The 21,139-nt window shown below is 42.0% G+C and overlaps 2 protein-coding genes across 5 annotated transcripts in view; one reads left to right on the forward strand and one right to left on the reverse strand.

Moving 5' to 3' along the window:
• Positions 1–21,139, forward strand: part of pms1 (PMS1 homolog 1, mismatch repair system component) — an 86,137-nt gene that overhangs the window by 5,979 nt on the left and 59,019 nt on the right. For 3 of the 4 annotated variants that reach the window (XM_078404105.1, XM_078404107.1, XM_078404108.1), the window contains exons 1-4: positions 9,605–9,850; positions 15,415–15,571; positions 17,921–18,103; positions 20,806–20,908. In XM_078404105.1, coding sequence (XP_078260231.1) covers positions 15,419–15,571; positions 17,921–18,103; positions 20,806–20,908 — 439 coding nt within the window. In that variant the 5' untranslated portion in view covers positions 9,605–9,850; positions 15,415–15,418. Of the gene's footprint in view, positions 1–9,604; positions 9,851–15,414; positions 15,572–17,920; positions 18,104–20,805; positions 20,909–21,139 lie in introns of those variants that run through there. The other variant, XM_078404106.1, reaches the window with a different exon arrangement.
• ormdl1 (ORMDL sphingolipid biosynthesis regulator 1) lies at positions 1,120–9,738 on the reverse strand. Its single transcript, XM_078404114.1, has 5 exons — positions 9,593–9,738; positions 5,836–5,937; positions 5,468–5,677; positions 4,146–4,297; positions 1,120–2,688 (listed from the first exon to the last, which is right to left on the reverse strand). The coding sequence occupies exons 3-5, from the start codon at positions 5,639–5,641 to the stop codon at positions 2,553–2,555; spliced, it is 462 nt and encodes a 153-aa protein (XP_078260240.1). The 5' UTR covers positions 5,642–5,677; positions 5,836–5,937; positions 9,593–9,738; the 3' UTR covers positions 1,120–2,552.

A 21,139-nucleotide genomic window follows, 5' to 3' on the forward strand; every position in this document is an offset into this window, starting at 1 on the left:
CTTTACAAAACATTAGACACAAGCAACAGCAGATGCTTAAGCAAAAATAAAACGAAATTTCTTCAAAAAAGAGGAAGGATCCCGACCCAAAATGCCATTTGTCCATTTGCTTCCACGGATGCTGCCTGACTCACTGAGTTCCTCCACCATTTTTTCTTGTTTAGAACATTTTAGTTCAGCTACAACCCGAGTACTGTGCGCAGTTCTAGTGGGCACATGTTGAAAGATGAGTGTGAGACACGAGGTAAGAAAGCATTTGATGCTACAAGTTTACCTCGTTGCTTGTTTATTCTACTCCCTTGCAGGTAGTGATTATTCATGGATCCTTCAGCTAGTTTCTTGGGTTATCCTGTTTAAGCCCACTCAATACCCCCACAACAATGTAGGCTGCATCTCAACCTCCAGGCTGCTGCGAGTAGCAGCAGGAAAACTTCCCTCTTGATTTATTCAATCAAGAAACTAATAGGATTTTTCTGCAGCTTTTGGCTTAACTATTGCAGAGAGGTTATTAGATGACTGTCACCTTTTCAACACCATTCCCTTTCTTAACTCTGACACTATAAATCAACAGCCATTTATATTTTCAGTTTAAGTGGTATTCACGTCAGCTGCTTTGTTACCAAAATATGTAGCTTCATAAGATTGGGCTTTCTCATGTTCAAGATCTGTGTTGGTTAAGTGCTATGTTCACTATTTCCCTAAAACAGTCCACAGTATATTCATATAGTATAAGAAAATAACTGCAGATGCTGGTACAAATCGATTTATTCACAAAATGCTGGAGTAACTCAGCAGGTCAGGCAGCATCTCGGGAGAGAAGGAATGGGTGACGTTTCGGGTCGAGACCCTTCTTCAGACACAGTATATTCATGGCAGCTTGACTTTTACAATGAACCTAATGCTTTGAAAATGAGTTGGAAAAAAACACATACACCAAATTCAAAAATAAATTTATGGAATGAAAGTGGATTACAGCAAAATATACACTTCATATTACATTGAGTTGTTGCTGCTTCTTCAAAGTTGAAAAGGAGGCAACCATTCAAAATACAAACATTGAATTTCTAAAAGTCAAGGACAGTTTTTGTTTTAATTTAAGAAAAGCATGGGCCACAATACTGCAAGCTCAAAACTGCTTTTATTGATTAAGAATCAATTTTCCCCACCAAAGACAAAATTGCATAGAACATACAGATGGTTTGTATTCTGGAAATACTTACTAACAGTAAGAGCAATTTTCTCAAGCATGTAAATTCTTTAAGCAGTTTCACAAACCACGAGTTCACGGAAACAGACTGGATTTGTGATCTTGGACAATGTACTTTTTTTTGTCAGCACATGCTACAATTGACATTTGTACTGCTGATAATCTCCATAAACCTGCTGGGTGATCATGACTTGTCAACAAACCCAAGTTTTGAGCCAATAATTTGCATCACTTATGCAATTCCTTCATTTAGCTGCGAGAGTCATGAAGCTGGAAGGGAAACGACATGGCTGAGAAGGTGAACATACAACCTATTCCCAAGGTAAAGTGTCAGTATTGAGCCGACTGCTAGGAATTGTGCAATAGCAGCTAGGGTGGCAGATCCAATATCCTCTTTGCAAGTAGGGAATTAGCTCCTGCTCGATACAATTTTCCTGAAAGCATGCAAGTGATTGAGAAATTGCCGTGGCAGTTCCAAGTATATGAACACTGGCATTTGTACTTCATTACCAACATTAAATTTAAATAGATTAGTGGTACAGAAGAGCTGAGAAACCTTTGGTATCAAACCACCTCTTAAAAAAGTCATTAACCAAAACAACCACAAATACTTCAAATGACAGTAGGTTTATCCCAAAATACTATTTTGTAATTCTGGCATCCATAGCACACTGGAATACAACATTCACTTTTAATCAACTGTACTCTGGCAACTTACATGGAAATAACATGCTATATAAAAGTGTTCACCAACTAGACCAAGTTGACAAGAGATGCATCCACATTACCTCACACATTACCTCAATGAATTTGCCATTTATAATTCAAAGTTGTTCTGTACCATTATTTGCTTAATCTTTAAAGAAATAGTATGCTTTTAAACCAAAACATGACAAATAATAAAATTCAAAACTGCCTCTCATTTTATACACGGCAGTGCCCCATTCTTCTGTACCTCAGTAAATAAGCTTTGCACTCCAAGTGTCCAAGGTAGCAATACCTTCATGCAACTTTCCTCCAGTATACTTTGCCAGCTTTGTAAAACTGACAAGTATAAAGTTTCTTCCCATTTCAGAGCTGGGCCTGCCCAGATTTTCTTTCCCCCTGGGAAGCTTTTGCAGGATTAGGTATACCTGTTCTAATGACCAGATTTCATATGTTGTCTATCCTATTACAAAACCAAGATACAAGTCATATTTTGAAATGGATACAAACAATGAAAATGGCATGAAGAAATATAGGATGCTCCGTGCATCCTAGCAACAGTTAACAATATAGATTACCAGTTTTCAGTCTTCCCAGTAAATGTAACAAGCTAGTCAGAACATGGGTGACGACTTCCAATTCAGTATTTATTGATTCCAAGGATCCGAACCCCATGTAGCTGAGGCAGCTTGGGAATCAACACTGTTAAAAGAGATACAGTATTGACAATAAAATGTGTTGGATCATACTTTGTGTAAAAACTGGCCAGAAAGTACCTACAAAAGATAAGAACAAAAGATAGCAAAAATGAGCATTAAACTCAAAATCAGCACCGTATTTTCGTTGTACAGTTTAACAGAGGTCCGTAGCCAGCACCTTAAACACCGCTGACTGGATTATGCATTTGTCACTTTTGAAAAGGTTTGCAAAAGTTATTACATTTGAGTATTTCCCTCTGTTGCATCAGCTACAGGATGCATGGAGTTACACAAAAAGATATTTGAATATTTATAATGTTCTGATACCATCAACATATCCATCAGCTGCAGTCAGCGAGAGTGTACCATTGCCTGCTCCCAGATCACTGGCAGGCCATTCATGGAAATATGCTGCAAGATCTTTCAATGTCCTTCAGTAAAAGCATTTGAACTTCCTTCATAATAAAGTCAATGTAAACTCGAACCAACGCTTGGATATGATAACGCAGCAAAGCAGCAAACTGCTGATGCAACCTTGCTGCAATCCAGTTTGACCTATTTCCTGAGTCTCTGTGGCATTTGTCATCTTTAAATCACAGGCAATGTACAATTGTTTTAACTTCTGCAACTCCTTTTCTCCCGATTTCATCTAGCGCCCATTCAACAAATTTATAATTTTTCTGCTGCCCATCAATCCTTCAGCTGCCACACTTTTCATGTCCAAAGAAAATGCTCACTTGCTGTCAGGCACCAAGTTCTGGTGACCTTTCCTATTATCCAAATTCCCATGATCTCCAAGACGGGTCCCCATTCGAATCTATAAGCTGGTCACATCTTACACATACCATCCCCCCAGCCTTACCTGAACATCTGACTTTACTGTATCACACTCTCCCTAACAACATTGCAGGAACTACTTTAAGACAAGTTCTCACACTCAGACCGTTCCATTTTTTTTGGAAGCACCTACTAGGTGATAAAGGCAATGCAGAGAACAGGCCTCAAATGTTATTTTGCACCATTCTCTTAAAAGAAAGGAATAAATTATATTACTATAAAAAACCCATGACCTTGGCATCACTCTTAATTTTCCCTCAGTATGTGATAATAAACATAATATTTAGTATGTACAATACTGACTGGTTCACCTTTCAACCTCTAATTAAAATAATTAAGCTTCTGCTTGGCAGCATAATGGTTGGTTTAAGAATGTCAAGTTTATATTTAATTTCATTGCGTTCAGAATTGAAGTTATAATCACAATAATTAATCTTGAATCAATTTGCAATTTGAAAAAAAATCCAAGTAACAATGAAGATGCACATTGGCATTCTTACTAAGTAGTATTCAAACTCATTTAGACACAAAATACTGGAGTAACTCAGCAGGACAGGCAGCATCTCTGGAGAGATGGAATGGGTGACGTTTCAGGTCGAGACCCTCAAACGTAGTTATCAGGAAGACTGTGGAATGGTTTAAAGCAGATTAAAGCCCCCAAAACAGTAGTCAGGTTTCAAGAAGAAATAAGTTCTTACAGAATAATTGGCGATATGGTGAGGAATTTTCTGGAAGATGTAAACTGTACTCCATAATCCAGTTGTTCCCAATGTGTCAGAAGTCTAGCTTTCCCTTGATCAGGCGTTTCAAAGGGTGTCCCCTTGACTGCATGCAAGAACACGTACATTCCCTGTAATAAGTAAAAGTTCAATTATATTAGTAACACCCGGATTACAAAGTTGCAACGCCAAACAGAAGAATAGAAACAATAATTTGTGATTCAGTGCAGGTTAGTAATTCTCCCAGGGTCCACAATAAACATCTTGGAATTTAAATGGACTTGTCTTACAATGACAGGGCAATAGGGGAAATGGGGCAACCAGACTCAATGAGTCAAATGGTCTTCTGAAATAATTTTACAATTTTATGTATGACATGTTGAAGAATGACTTTAAAGACTAATCAAAACAAGGCAAATATAGGGCCACAAGTTTAAAGCTCTTGATCATTGCACTCCTCCTAACATCAGTCTGTTTGGTCAGACTTAGCCTAGTTTTTGTAAGTGCGAGTTCACTACCAGATATTATCCAATACTGTCAGCTCACATTGAAGCAAGCTATGACAGGCAATATTGTGAATACAGTACTAATGTGCTCAATACATGCATTGGATGCCCAAAATGGCAGACAGTCTATTCCTCACTAACACAACTTATTCAATGGGTACAAGGTTTACAGAAAGGAATTGCATTCACCAACACATACCGTTTGCATATTTAGCACTTGATCAAGAAGAGAAGAGAGACACAGTCTACATTTGTATAGCAGTTAATTACATCTGTGCTGAGTTTTGGTGAATGCAGTTCCTTCCTGTATTTTGCAATGGCATTAGAACCATGAAGGACCATAATGTTCTATGACACTGGATTAAGTAATTGTGTTTATTAAAATGGCTTGATTTTTAAAAAAACAATAGCAATCCTCAATTCCTATTTGAAAATACTGAAGTATTTCATGATAAAGTTTGTGCAAATACAAGTTTTGAAGCCAACATGTCAGAATGCAAAACCTCAATAAATATTCTAGAAAATATGCTTCTTTAACCTACAATTTTCACATCAATAATTTCTAAACTAGTGATGCAATTTCATCAAAAGCAACAGAATAAATAGAGCGAATGCAGACTGAGTAATTGGCAATGGTCAATATTTGGGTGGATAAAAATTGGATGAGATTGAATACACTGTCTAAATTTTTAAATCTAATCTTAAAGCGCACCCTACTTCAAATGCAAAACGAATGGCTAGAAGTTTAGGATTCATCATATAAAAAGTTAATGAAAACCATCATCAGTTACTCACCAAGTTGTGGATGACATTGGTTAATGTCCACACAACAGGAACCGTGAAGAAGGGGATACTCAAGAGCACAATATGAAGCATTCCAACACCAAGCGCGTAGGTCAACCAGATACCACGGCTGTTCATTACCCTTGTGTTGGGATTCACTTCACTGTGTGCAACCCCAACGTTCATCTTTGCACGAGAAAGGACCAAATGCACCACTACTTCCTTGAAGTCAAGATAGAATAACAGAATCATGTCAATAAGTAATCCAATCTAATCCCAAAAAATGGTATTGTCTATTGATATCTATTGCAGAGGTACAAATCAGGTTCAATAACTCAAGTACTCAGGTTATCAGTCTCGACCCGAAACATCAACAATACCTTCTCTCCAGAGATGCTGCCTGTCCCGCTGAGTTACTCCAGCTTTTTGTGTTTATCTTCGGTTTATCTGTAATTTTCTTGCCATCACCACAGGTACAAAATCTAGAACAATAAATTAATGTTGAGCCAGAAGCAAACCCCCACAATCACAGTTCTCAATGAACTCAAATGATCCCAATGTACAGGAAATTGGAACTGCAATTACAAAAGACCAAAAAGTTCAACCACAAAATTATTGCATTATCTGCTTTATAACTGCTAGCTTCATCCAGTTTCTTTAATAACAGGTAACTCTCCAATACCATAATGTATTGGCGAAGTGTGCCCATGACTTTCCTCAACAGCCTATAATGGGGTCCCCAAGAGCTGAAGTTTTGTATTCTAAAAGAAAGCTTTCCTGCACTTATTCAAGACAGCTCCAGTATGGAATTAAATGCATTGAAAAAACCCCACAAATTCATGCACTTAGAAAGGCCTTTGCTAGATGTCATGTGCCTTAAGTATTTCATATTTCCACAGCAAATTTATCTTTTACAGTTTATACTCATTTCAATGCCCTTCATCGTAGCTACAACATTAATGCTTTAGGAAAATTCACTTTGTATTATCCCCATCTTCTATGGTTCAGATAGACTTAATTTTCTTCCTCATCTTAAATATGTCATGAACATTGCTACTTCTTGGCCCAATGCCTTCCATTCAAGTTTTTAGTTTTTGCTACTTTTCATCCGTATTGTTTTTAATTGCCTACAAGGCAACTACTTTGCTCCTTTCCCAGAACTGAAACTATCCTTATTCCAATCAGCAGTTTATGCTCCAAAATCTCCCATCATCTTCGTTCACACTATCCCAACACACTCTTTTATTATGTGCATTAGTCTAGTTCCATTCCATTTAGCATATTTAAGAAACACATGATATTATCATCCATTATTCTGACATAACACAAGTTGTGCACTTTAGTAAGATGCAGGTCAAGTACTGCCTCAAAATCATGAGTCATTAATCCGGTAAGACGCAGAGTTGTGCTCAAGGTGTACGACATGGTCAGGGATACTGTCTCTCAGCTAAGAGGTTAATACGATACGATAGAACTCTATTTATCCCAGGAGGGAAATTGGTCTGCCAACAGTCATAAAATACAAGAAGATACATGAAACATGAAATTAGTGATGAGTGGAAAGGTCAGAATTGGGGATGTGCAAAGATTGGGGGGGGGGGGGGGGGGGGGGGGGAGGGGAGTCAGTCAGTCTCCCCCACGACAGAAGGGGGAGGAGTTGTACAGTTTGATAGCCACAGGGAAGAAAGATCTTATGTGACGTTCTGTACTGCATCTTGGTGGAACCACTCTGTTGCTGAATGTGCTCCAAAGGTTGACCGGTGTGTCATGGAGGGGGTGAGCAGTATTGTCCTAGATGTTCCTCAGTTTGAGGAGCATCCTCCGCTCCAAGACCACCTCCAATGATTCCGACTCCACTCCCAGGACGGAGACAGCTTTCCTGATGAGATTGTTGATTCTATCCCAGCAACAAGTCTTGTCTAGTCTGTCAGTTGGATGTAAACAATTGCACAGCACAAAAAATTCTCCCCAATCTCTTGGCCCATCTCTCTCAAACAACGTCACCTCCTAAAAGCTGGTCATTATTTCAGAGATTATCTGCTGGTATTTTGTACATTGCAATGCAGTCAACATGTCAAGATCACCCGGAACATGTTTTAGAATGCATTACGTTGTGAAAGTCACTCAATAAATACAGGTTTCTCTCTATTACATCTTTATTAGAAACAGAAAGTGCCGGAAATAATTCAGATCAAGCATCTGCTTAGACGGACAGTTAACATTTCAGGTGGATGCCCATTCATCATAAAACAGTAGAGCACAGGAACGACGTCATGTCCATGCTGAACATGATGCCAAGTTAAATTAATTTCCTCTGCCTGAACGTGATCCATCTCCCTCCATTCTTTGCATATCCATGTGCCGAGATAAAAGCCTAAAATGTCACTATCGTATCTGCTTCCACTACCACCCCTGGCAGTGCATTCCAGACACCTACCACTCTGTTAAAACCTGCCCCGCACATCTCCTTTAAACTTATCCCTTTCACCTTAAAGTTATGCCTCCTGGGGAAAAAAAGATGTATCTACCTTATCCATGTCTCTCATAAATTTAAATATACAGTACTTCTCGCAGGTCTCCCCTCAACCTCTGACATAAGTTCATCAGTGATGGGAACAGTATTAGACCATTCGGCCCATCAAGTCTACTCTGCCAATCAACATGGCTGATCTATCTTACCCTTCTAACCCCGTTGTCTTGCCTTCTCCACATAGCCCCTGACACCTGAAATAATCAAGAAGATATCTATCTGTCTGATATTTTAGAGAAAACAATCCAAGTTTGTCCAACCTCTCATACGTAATGCACGCTAATCCAGACAGCATCTGGTATTGCTCATCAGCATTCTCTTCAAAGCCTCCACATTCGTCCTGTAATGGTGCAACCAGAACTATACACAATACTCCCAAATAAATGCTTTCACTTCAGAATTCCAGCAGCTGCAGATATGGCTTTCAAGTTACATCTCACAATCTAGATCACAAACATATCTAACCAACCCTTCCTTACCTTTTTAATTGTTATTCAAGTATTTTTTAAATGCATAACATTTAAGGTACTTTAACATTACACTAAAGAACATTATCTGAACCACTTTTCAAACACTGCCACCTCCTAAAGTTAGGTTGAAACTTTTATGGTTTAACTTATTTACTTCAGTGACACATCTCTCCAATTAATGATTTAAACTCACTAACATGTCAAACATTATAAACACGCTAATCAACCTAGGCTCTGGTGTTACTTTCAAACAATCTCCAGACCCTGTAATTCCCAGATTTATTTTCAAACTGTGCTCCATTTTAAAACCCTCAAAGTATTATTTAATGTACAATCAAAGTGCCAGAGCAGGAGATGAACGTTTAAATGGATCCTATCAAATGGAATAATAGCCATAACATAAACCTGCAGTTTTATCTAAACTGATAAAACTATTTTACGCCTGACTTTTGGCCACGGTGTACAGCTGACCCGACAAGACACAAATTCAGAGAATCGGTTTGTTGCAACAACAACAATGCATTTCACCATACCCATTCCTGCTGAGTTACTCCAGCATTTTGTGAATAAATACCCTCGATTTGTACCAGTATCTGCAGTTATTTTCTTACACGAACGTCGATAAGATCTGCAGGGAAGTGAACACCATGCATGCCCCGCTTCTCAGACCAAACATCCCCCACCCAGCAGAACAACGCATGCCGAAATGTGTAGGAAGGAACTGCAGATGCTCGTTTAAACCGAAGATAGAGACAGACAAAAAGCTGGAGTAACTCAGCGGATAAGACAGCATCTCTGGAGAGGAGGAATGGGTGACGTTTCGGGCCGAGACCCTCCTTCAGGCTGAAAGCCACGAAGACACACAATAACCATAACCCAGCTTTAAAAAGGAGGGGATCCCTTGCTGCACTACTAGGCCACAAAGGAAAATGGGAAACAGGCAGCGTTATGTTTGCTGCACTGTCTGTGCCATGGAGCCAGCGCATTGAGAGAGAGGGCGTCTTTTGCAGGTTGCTTCGTGCAAAGAGCAGCCGCCGCTGCGGCTGCAGCAGCTGCTGTTGTTGTTGTTGTTGCTGCTGCAGCGGGCAATGGTCTTACCGAGCCCGGGACACTGATCAACTCGCAACATGCACCTACCTGTGTCACCCTTCCATCCAACCCCCTTGGAACGGAAGCATTGTGACGCAACTTGGAGCCGCGTGACGGGGCCCGGGGGCGGGGGGGAGGGATGTCCACGAGCAGGCCGGGCCCACGTTCCATCCACCAGGACAGCGCGGAGAGTGGCCGACGGCCGCGGTGCAGAAGTGCGTCCCACCCACCGAGACACCCGCTAACAAGGAGTAGCACTTTGGCCACATTGATCGCTGGAAGCACGGACATCTCTGCAATTTGAACGTAACGTGAAAAGTTGCATATTATTTGTTGGAAGCACTATATAAAAGAGCCCCCCCCCCCAGGGTTAGAGCTATATCAGGTTAGCTCTGCTGCAGAGAATCATGAGATTTTTCTCTTGCGTTCAATGCAAAATCCTTGTTTGTGATTATACAAGGGAGGGATTGGAGCGTATTATTTAATTGGCTGAAACGTGCAATGATAGAGCATAGAACACCGACGACTATTTTTGTAGATTGTAGATTTTCTTTATGTTAAGATTATATGAATAAGAGTACAAGTTTGTAGTTATGTGGCTACAGGTTTGGCAGAAATGATTGCAAACCAGGAACACTCTTCGGTTGATGTCGGTGCTGGAAAGCCCTTCAGCCCATATCTTGCACCACAATTTCCGCTGAGTTACTCCAGCACTTTTGTTCCCCCCCCCCCCCCCTTTTCTTAAATTGTTCTTTAAGTTGCAAGCTTCACGTGTTTTTCTGATTTCTTCTATGTATCTTTTAATCCAACAAATATCAATTTAACTTGCCAATTCGCTTTACAAATCCAATGCCTTCAGGCTAATCAGTTTATGCAAAGTCTTTAGCAATTGGCTATATAAAAGTAGCTTTCAATAAATGTTCACATAATATTTCTTCCCTGACTCTTTTCATCTCCAAACGCTGTTAATATCTGTATTTTCATATCTACTGCATGCGTTATGCTGATTACTTTTTGCGCCAGAATCTCAAAACAGGAACTAAACAGGAACTCTCTGGTAAAGGAAATATCTGCCTGCTCTTTGCATGACCGTCTACAATATTTCCAGTGTAGTGTCATCTTTCAGCGTTGTCTTAGATTTCAGGAGGAACTGTGTTACACCACACTCTTATTTTATCCCCATTACAATTTAACCTGATAATTTGCAGGGAACTGCAACACATGTAGCAATAAATTTAAAAAAAGGAGACAATCCTGAAAAGATTCATCAAACTAACTCCTGGGATGTGAGGTTTGTCCTGTCGAGAGCAGTTAAAGAAAATTACATTAGTATTCTGTGGAATTTAACAAGTGAGGGATGATCTTATTGAAATATATATACCCAAGGAGGCTTGACAAGGTAGATGTTGAGATGTTTTCGGTAGTGGAGTATAATGGGACAGGAAGCTGGAGTATATTGGAATTTCTTCTCAAAAAAGTGTTGAATTTCAGAAATTCTTTGCCCTGGAGGATTGTAGAGGCTAGATCAGTGAAGGAACTCAAGGAACAGGTATCCCGGTAATTCTGCAAAGAACAAGTGTTTCAATAACATGAATTGGATATAATGATTAAATGTAGTGAGTGATGGATTAGGGAACTATTTACATTATGCAGGTTGAATTGGTTATAATGTGATTTTGATCAGAAACTAGCGAACTACTTAAACGTTATTTGGAAATTGACAAAATGGAAAAAGCTGTCTTGAAATTAAACAGTATAGGGGGATTGCATGTAAGGTCAAAGGGCGTGACGCACGGAGTCCCTCAAACCATCTGGTGGACATGGCAGCTTCCGGCATACACGAGTAACACATGCAACACAGACATTCTTACCTTGAAAAAAACCCCAAAATGGTCAATTTTTGTACTGTAAAAAATGAGGAAGAAGCTGGAGGATCTGGCAGAGGAACCCACGGATGCAAGAAGCAGCTGGGAAGGTCTGGCCAGCCAGCGGGAGAAGGGGAAACGTGGCCAGGAAGGGAGGCAGGAGAGCAAGGCCGAGCAACAGAGGGCCACCGACAGGCCGGCGGGGGGAGAAGAAGAGGAGGAGGAGGAATGGATGGGGTTGAGTGAGCTGGGAGAGGAGCAGCGGGAAGAACCCGAGCCGAGGGGCCTGGAAGGTCTGCTGGGGCAGAAGCAGCGAGCGAGTGGTGGTCGGTGACCCGCCTGAGGGCGAAGGGCCCAGGGAGCCATGCTCGACCGACCTTGGAGGAGGAGGCGGTGGAAGACGAGGAGCGGAGTGTCGAGCCCGAAGTGGAGGAGGAAGAGGACCGGGGAGAGGCCGAGCAGCAATGAGAGCTGGGCTGGGTGCTGGGAGCCAAGGCGGAGGAGCCGGCCACAGCTCTGCTCGGTGGCCCCAGCCACGAGGTGTTGACTTCTAAATGAAAACAGAGCCCGGCTGACGGAGATGGCGAGTGGGGAGAAGGGCTGGAGGGCCAGCAGGAGCTGTGAGGGGCCGAAGAGCCACAGGAAGCGAGGTCGGAGCGGGGGCGCCGAGCCTGGAGGAGCGCAGGAATGGGGAGAGGTGTCAGGACACTCAGAGCGCCGGGAGGGAGCCGGAGACGCGCTGATGGGTGAAGACGGGTGAAGCCGAGCTGCAGCAAAGTGCAGCCGCAACATTCAACTGCAACACCCTCTCATTAGGACTGGCGAATTGTTCCACAACAGAAGTCGTTCCAAACATAAAATAGAAGAAAAAGACTAAGCTGCACTGTAAGTGATTGCTTGCTCCCCAGAAGGCGTTGCGTGGCAACAGTACGGGTCAGGGGTCGTGACCTCGCCTGCTGTGCTATCCCCCTACAGTAGTAAAAACTGTTTCCGTGTAACCACCAGGCAGTAATCTGATACCATTGTGAAGGATGGTGTTAATGTGCGGGACTGCTGGTCGACGTGGGCCGAAGGGCCTGTTTCCACGCAGTATCCCTAAACTAAACTAAATCTAACAATAGCAGACCATGGCAATTTTATGTTTTGGGCAAAGGTCTCGTATTTATATTTAAATTGGTCCCTTCCATTATGAAGTACTTTCATTGGAATCTTGCCCTCCTCATATCTTGGCTGAACACCTAGGCTGAATTGCCCTTCATCCTCTGGCTAATCATCCTCTTAGCTTTCTCAAATGGGTAGAGGTTTATGCATCTGTGTTCTGTTACCTGTAGTCTCGTCACACTTTCATTTTGCTGGTTGTTGAAAGTGCCCTCTAGTGATCAATCACTTTTGATCAAAGTCTTCAATGTCCCGCTGAGTTACTCCAGCTTTTTGTGATACAATGGAAACATTAGTCGCCTTTGTTTATCTTTTTGGATGCTCCCTGCTCAAAGTAATGCCTTCCATCAGATAAGTGGTCTGGAATTACCTGCTCAATTTCCTAAACCTAATACTGACACATGTGCCATGTGAAAGAAAGCCATAGGTTTGACTTAAAAAAAAAATAAAAAAATTAAAATGTACACTTTTGGGGTTCCAATTAGGAATTTTCACTTGATATTATGTATGACTCTAGTAATGGCCATCTTTGGAACTTAAGATCTTGACAAAACTGACTGCACCTAATTTGTTGATACAAGGAATTGCAGATGCTGCTTTCCAAAAAAGACATAAAATGCTGGAGTAACTCAGCAGATCAGGCCGCATCAGATGCTGCCACCTGCTGAGTTACTCCAGCACTTTGCGTCTTTTTTTGCACCTAATTTGTTGTGAGTATTCATATTTTAAATCTGTTCATTATCAATGAGAAGACTGCAAAGTTGCATTTTTTTTTTTAAAAGAAAGCTGTCTTAATGAAAGATCTGCTTGTCAGTTACTTTTCCATCAATTCCAGAAACGTATTGAAGTCAACATATCTGACACCACAGGTGATGCCTTCACAGTTTCCTACTAGTTGGTTCACAGTTGTGCTTTGTTTTAGACCACAGACGCCATCATTTTACTTCTGAAACAACCTCTAGATTCCCATGTCTCGGTTGTACTTGACCTGTTTACAGTGCTGCATGTTTTGGAAGACATTTATGGGTCATGAAATGCTTAAAATTGAGAAATTAAATCGGATCTAAAATAACAAACTATCTTCATTCCTGTACAATTATTGATCCAATCCAGATATTCCTTTTCTCCATAACCTACACCTATTATTTAAACCCTCAAAGGTTCAATGGCACTTCATTATCATGTGCACCTAGTTACAGTGAAGTTCTTCGATTTGCATGCAATTCAATAAAAAGGGCGGCACAGTGGGGCAGCAGGTAGAGTTGCTCCCTTACAGAGCCGGAAACCTGGGGTCGATACTGACTATGGATGTTATCCGTTTAGAGTCTGAATGTTCTTCCTGTAATCGCGTAGGTTTTCTCCAAATGCTCTGATTTCCTCCCACATTCTAAAGACGTGCAGGTTTGTAGGTTAATTGGCTTCTGTAAGTTGTCCCTAGTGTGTAGGATAGAACTAATGCACGGGTGAATGCCGGTCGGTTGGACGAAGAGCCAGTTTCCATGCTGTATCTCTAAACTAAACTAAACTAAAATCATTCTATGCTAGTCTTACTATGTTATACTATGGCCACACCATCATGCAAGTACAAAAGTGCAATGGTTGTAGTGTAAGAATAGGATATTCCTTCACAGGTAGTACACAAAAAATCACCACGATTCTGGCACCAACTTATAGCTTTCAGATTTCAAGTTCTTAAAAAATATTGAGTCTTATTTTGGCCTTAAAGGCCTGTTGTACTGGCTGCTTCCCCTCATTCTACTCTTTGTAAATGCTGATGACCTAACTTGGACCAAGTCCTGTTCCCTGTACTCCTATGCTATCTAACCCATCCTAGCTACTGTTAAGCATCATCTTGGTGTTAAACATCCCTTCCTCTTCTCCCTGTCTTCCCTATTTTTAAATTTTCTCCAGCTTGTAATTATTTTAAATATGTGCTTCCCCTGCCATTTAGGTAATTAAATGTAACATTAAGGGTGGCACAGCTGGTAGAACTGCTGTCTTAGCGCCAGAGACTAGGGTTCCCATCCTGACCTCAGGTGCTGTCTATGTGGAGTTTGCACGTTCTCCCTGTGACCGGTGGATTTCCTCTGGGTCCTGCAGTATACTCCCACATCCAAAGACATGCAGGGTTGCAGGTTAATTGGCCTATGTAAATTACCCCTCATGCGTAGGGAGTGGATAACAGAGAAGCAGTGTGAAAGGCTGATCGATGGTCAGTGTGGACTCAATGAGCCGAAGGGCCTGTTTCCATGTTGTATCTCCATCCAGCCCCTCAAAATAGTTCTCACATTCAATTAGATCATGATTCTAGTCGTCTAAACCCTATCTACCAGGTAGATTCTCTAAGCCTTAATATTCTTGTCTAACAAAATAGCAACCTCAATTTTGATACATTCCTTTGACCAAAGCTCAGCTGCTAAACGGGGAAAAAGTTCCAGAAATAAAAGTAGATGAAACCTTACACACAGCAGGCCAGGTAGCATCTGTGGAAAGAGCAACAGTTAATGGTTCAGAACCGATAATCAGGACTGGGATAGCAATAACGCGTTAGTTTTAAGTTGTAGAGAGATTGGAGGAGGGATGAGAAAGGAAGGTGAGATCAGGACTTCCATGATGATAATCTATTAAAGAAGCCATGTGCATGATCCATTAATAGGGGCCCTGGGAGAGAGAAAAGGCAAAAGGATTTGCAAAAGCTCTGAAAAGCAGATCAGAACTGAAAGAAACGGGACTTGACTTGCTAAGTGCTTCCAACGTTTTCTCTTTTTATTATGTTTCTGTTTATTTTCCTGGTTGTATTTAGAACAAGGCCTTGTATTCTTATATAACTGATGCATCTTGCTGCAGGCATATGTCCGCTCGGGAAGCGATCATGCAGCAGCTACCACCCAGCACTATTAGACTCCTTTCAAGCTCTCAGTCAATAACCTCTGTTGTTAATGTCGTGAAGGAACTTTTGGAAAATTCCTTGGATGCAAATGCCACGAGTATTGAGATCAAATTGGTAAGTGACACAGCATTGCCATTTTCCTTCTCATCACTAGCAGCTTAGAAGTAATTAATTGCCATTTATGTGGGATATTTAATTCAACAAAACAGCTCAAGACTCATTGGTTCTATTGTTACTTGCAACTAGGTACAGTGAAATTCCATTTTTGCACTCAATTCAGTAAAAATCTTATTATCCATAAGCACACTCATACTCATGTATAAGGGAGTAAGAATAGTGGATTACTCTGGGCCAGTACCCAAGAGTCAGCTTGTTTCTGACGCCATCTTGGATGCATCAACATTTAAAGTTCTTAAAAATGTAGAGTCTGAACTTGGCCTTAAAGGCCCATTGCCCCGGTGACTGCACTGGGTTGGAGTTACAGGGTCGGCCTAGCAAGGCGATATAGGTTCAAGATGAAGGGGAAAAGATTTAATAGGAATCCGAGAGGTAACCTTTTCACACAGAGGGTGGTGGGTGTATGGAACAAGCTGCCAGAGGAGGTAGTTGAGGCTGGGACTATCCCATCGTTTAAGAAACAGTTGGACGGGTACATGGATCGGACAGGTTTGGAGAGTTATGGACCAAGCGCAGGCAAGTGGGACTAGGGTAGCTGGGACATTGTTGGCCGGTGTGGGCGAGTTGGGCCGAAGTACACAAGAGTTGCGAGTTGTGCCACTACATGTAGCATCCGACCCACACGCAAAAGGCCTCGTGGAGAGTCGTCTCATTAAATCGACCCCCAGGCTGCTGCAGGGCCTCTGGTGGCCCACTCCACCTACATGTCGACCCAGACACGTCGACCGGCGCTCGCGATGTCCCTCGCCTCCCATGGTCACTGCTTCACCGGGGCGCCTCCCGCTGCTGACCTCAACACCCATCGTGCCTCTGAGGGTAGACACAAAATGCTGGAGTAACTCAGCGGGACAGGCAGCATCTCTAGAGAGAAGGAGTGGGTGACTTTTCGGGTCGAGACTCTTCTACAGCCTCTAAGGATGCGGACGGTGAACCCTCAGCTGCTAACCGGCACTGTTCCTCTTCGCCGTCCACCACGGCAGCCATCTTAGTTTAGTTTAGTTTAGAAATACAGCGCGGAAACAGGCACTTCGGCCCACCGAGTCCGCACCGACTAGCGATCCCCGCATATTAACACTATCCTACACACACTAGGGACAATTTTCCACATACACCAAGCCAATTTACCTACAAACCTGGACGTCTTTGGAGTGTGGGAGGAAACCGAAGATCTCGGAGAAAACCCATACAGGTCATGGGGAGAACGTACAAACTCTGTACAGACAGCACCCATAGTCTGGATCGAACTCGGGTTTGCGGTGCTGCAAGTACTGTAAGGCAGCAACTCTACTGCTGCACCAATGGCCACCTTAGGAGGCCATTAAACTAGTAGTAGAAAAGGTACCACAAAACCACATAGGGAGACACTAAGCTCAACGGCATAATTTAAAACATAGGTTTTTAAGTAGAATCGAACAGGAAGAAAGTTCAGGAACAAACAAACAAACAAACGAGTTTTAGTATATTAGATATATATATATATATATATATATAGATGTTTGACTTCAGTGAAAGAGGTCACCACAATATGGGAAGTGGTTCACTTTTTCCAAGGTCTTGTAGAACCAAGGAGCATGCCGATGCCGTTTTTTTTTAAAGGATACAAAGTACTGGTGTAACTCAGCGGCTCAGGCAGCATTTCTGGACAACATGGATAGGTGATGTTTCAGGTTGAGAAACATCACTCATCCATGTTCTCCAGAGATGCTGCCTGAGCTGCTGAATTACTCCAGCACTTTGTCTTTTATTCTAGCTAACTTGTATCAACTTAAATTGCGAGAGTTAGATTTAGCTCTGAGGGCTAAGGGAATCAAGGGATATGGGGGAAAATGCCGGAACGGGGTACTGATTTTGGATGATCAGCCATGATCATATTGAATGGCGGTGCTGGCTCGAAGGGCCGAATGGCCTACTCCTGCACCTATTTTCTATGTTTCTAACTCTGTACAGACAGCATCCATACTTGGGATCGAACCCGGGTCTCGAGCGCTGCAAGGCAGCAACAATACCACTGTGCCACCGTGCCACCCACAGCAGCTCAGGCAGCGTCTCTGGAGAACCTGGATAAGTGGGAGATGAGGCTTTGGATATGTGAAATGTGGTACATGCATCCGATTCGTCCTGCTGCATTCTGGGTCTATTTGGTATTAAAACGTCTCTACTGTTGATCTAATGAAATGTTTGCTCGTTGGGTACTTTTTAGCAAAAGCTTGTTTCATGGAGTCTCTGCATCGATTCTAGATAAACAGTTTAAATTTATGAAGTTTATAAATGTTGTTCATACAATAGGAAAACAGTGGGTTTGACAGGATTGAAGTGAGAGATAATGGTGATGGGATCAAAGTTGCTGATACCCCTGTGATGGGACTGCAGCATTACACGTCTAAGATCACTCATCATGAGGACTTGGAAGCTTTGGAAACGTACGGATTTCGTGGAGAAGCTTTAGCGTCTATCTGTGCTGTGGCTGAGGTGAGAGACCGCTATCAAACACTATCAAGGCCACCACATTCGCATTAGTCTGGCTGTAATTTCAAAGTTTGATTGTCAATATAATTCTACTACAATGTGATAGTTGTGTTCCTAAGAAACATTGTGTTATAGAAAATCGGATTATGAAAACAATTATGTCAATGGGAAAAAGTGTCAGTGATTCAAGTGCTCATCTTCTTAAATGCTGTTGGTGACTCTCTCCCACCACTCTCACTACATGCAGGTACTCACTGCTCCATGATTTGGAAAAAAAAACCCTCAGATCCTCACTAAATCTCTTTCCTCTTACCCTACATCGAAGACCTCCGGAAAAGATTCCTGCAGTCAACCATATCTATACCCTTCATTATCCTCCCTTTTAACCTCCTCTGCTCTGCAGAAAACAAACCTAGCTTGAGAGTTGCCCTCTTTGCATGTATGGCCAGTACTTTGTTGCTACTGAGATAAACATGAGCAGACAGCAATGTAACTGGGCACGCTAACGTTGCAAAGCCAGAACCAGGGGCCACAGTTCCAGAACCAGGGGCCACAGTTTAACAATAAGGGGTAGGCCATTTAGAACGGAGATGAGGAAAAACTTTTTCAGTCAGAGAGTTGTGAATCTGTGGAATTCTCTGCCTCAGAAGGCAGTGGAGGCCAATTCTCTGAATGCATTCAAGAGAGAGCTAGATAGAGCTCTTGAGGATAGCGGAGTCAGGGGGTATGGGGAGAAGGCAGGAACGGGTACTGATTGAGAATGATCAGCCATGATCACATTGAATGGTGGTGCTGACGCGAAGGGCCGAATGGCCTCCTCCTGCACCTATTGTTTATTGTCTATTGTCTAAGATGAATGCCATGCACTAAACTGATCAGATCACTTTTCCCTTTTCGATGTTAATCGGCTTTGATTAGGTGAATCGAGGAGATTTTACAAAAAAGAGAGAAACAATTGTATCACAAATTCTTTGGATTTTTACATCAATTCTGAATCATGCCTTGCTTCACGATAATTTGACATTTTCCCGAATAACTTTAAAAAATCTACTCTAAACAGAATGTTCTTATCCATAATTAGTTTTGTTTGTGGATAACCATAGTTTTTAAAGATGTGGCTAACTTTCAGCTGAATTCACTTTCTTGAACAAGTAACTGATATGGATCCACATTTGAGTTTAGTTTCATTGTCACGTGTACAGTGAAAAGCTTTTTTTGTGTGCTAACCAGTCAGTGGAAAGACAATACATGATTAGTTGCATTTACACATAAGTTGCATTTAGATGGTGCCTTGCAAGGGCTCAGATCATCCCAATGTGCTTTACAGACAAGGGTGTAGTCACTTCTGCAAAATCGTGACAGTCAGTGTGTATGCAGTGAGTTGCTGCAAACAGCAGTCTGGTTTTTACCAGATAGTCGGTTGGTAAAGTTAGGCTTTAGAGATGCAGTGCAGAAACAGGCCCTTCGGCCCCCGAGTCCATGCCGACCAGCGATCACTCCGTGCGGTAACACTATCCTGCACTCTAGGAACAATTTACAATTTTACTGAAGCCAATTAACCTACAAATGTCAGTGCAAGGATGAATCTTGCCAGAGGCGCTAGGGATACATTTCTAAGTTCTCAGCAGTCATACCAAGGGATCTTTTATGCTCAGGCTGAGCAGGCAGACGGGGTTTTGGTTTAACGCTTTGCAGTGTCCCCCCCCCCCCCCCTTCTCTGCCCCAGCAGTGATGCACTGGATTATGAATGGAATCTAAACCTCCAACCCTCTGACTCTGCAAGAATCTCACCAGATGAACCACTGCTTACACAGTGAAACTAGTACCCGGTGAGCATGTGGAAGGAGGCCTCTGCAAGTACTTCAAATGGTGAAAGGTTTTTTGCTTGTTCAGTGCAACCTGGGAGCAATTAATGTCATCTGAAAGCTCAAAGCAATTCACAGCAATGTTTTTAAAGCTCTGCAGTTTAAAAATAATCAGAGATTAGCCAACGCAGTGAAGAGATTAACAGTGTTTGGGAGGTAGACACAAAAGGATGGAGTAACTCAGCGGGACAGGCAGCATCTCTGGAGAGAAGGAATGGGTGACGTTTCGTGTCGAGACCCTTCTTCAGACAGATCTTCGCTCCAGGGATACTGCCTGTTCTGCTGAGTTACTCCAGCATTTTGTGTCTACCTTCAATTTAAACCAGCATCTCCAGGTCTTTCCTACACAACAGTGTTTGGGATGTTCTATCCATTCCCCCTTCTTGGTTTTCTGTTTGTAATGTGTGCAGGTATTGCTGTCAGATGGAGAACATTCCCAGAGGTATCCACTCAAGCTTTGGATAAAAGGCACATGCTGGAGATAGTTCTACATTGGTCTGACATTTTATTTGGAAAGCATTCTTCTTTAATGAGATTGAACAATGAGTGTTGGTTGACCACTGAACTGAGATGGTGGCACACAGCAAGTGGCACTCTATTTTGTACAATATCCACATCACTTCAGTGATCAGGATGAGACTGCGGGCTGATTTCTGTTTCTCAACCTAGTAGAAAGAAATCAGATGTCAACCCTGTCCTGAGATTGATTTCATCATACCTTCCCAGCATTAACCTAGGAATCTCATGACTTATGGGTGAAGTTTTGCATTCGGGATTGTCATCTGTATATCTGTAAAAGTTTCACTGCATAAAACACTATTCCCATCCATTTTTCCACAGGTTATTGTCACCACCAAGACCGGTACTGATGAAGTGAGTACTCAGTATTCCCTGGACAATGCGGGACATATCATTTCACAGAAGCCTTCTCACATGGGACAAGGTATTCTAAGTCTTATCTACATTGAGGATATGTAAGTCTGTTCTGGAGGTGAGGTTCTAAAGGATTGAGGTCTGGTCAATGGATCTTTAATCTTTGTGACAAGAGTTAAAGTGGGGAGAGGAGGTATTTAAGTAACTTTAAAAAAGTAACAATGACAGACTGAAATATCTTGAAGCAACTTTGAAAAGTACTGATTGAGAATGATCAGCCATGATCACATTGAATGGTGGT

The sequence above is a fragment of the Rhinoraja longicauda genome, chromosome 8, assembly GCF_053455715.1.
Source record: "Rhinoraja longicauda isolate Sanriku21f chromosome 8, sRhiLon1.1, whole genome shotgun sequence".
NCBI classification, from domain to species: domain Eukaryota; kingdom Metazoa; phylum Chordata; class Chondrichthyes; order Rajiformes; family Arhynchobatidae; genus Rhinoraja; species Rhinoraja longicauda.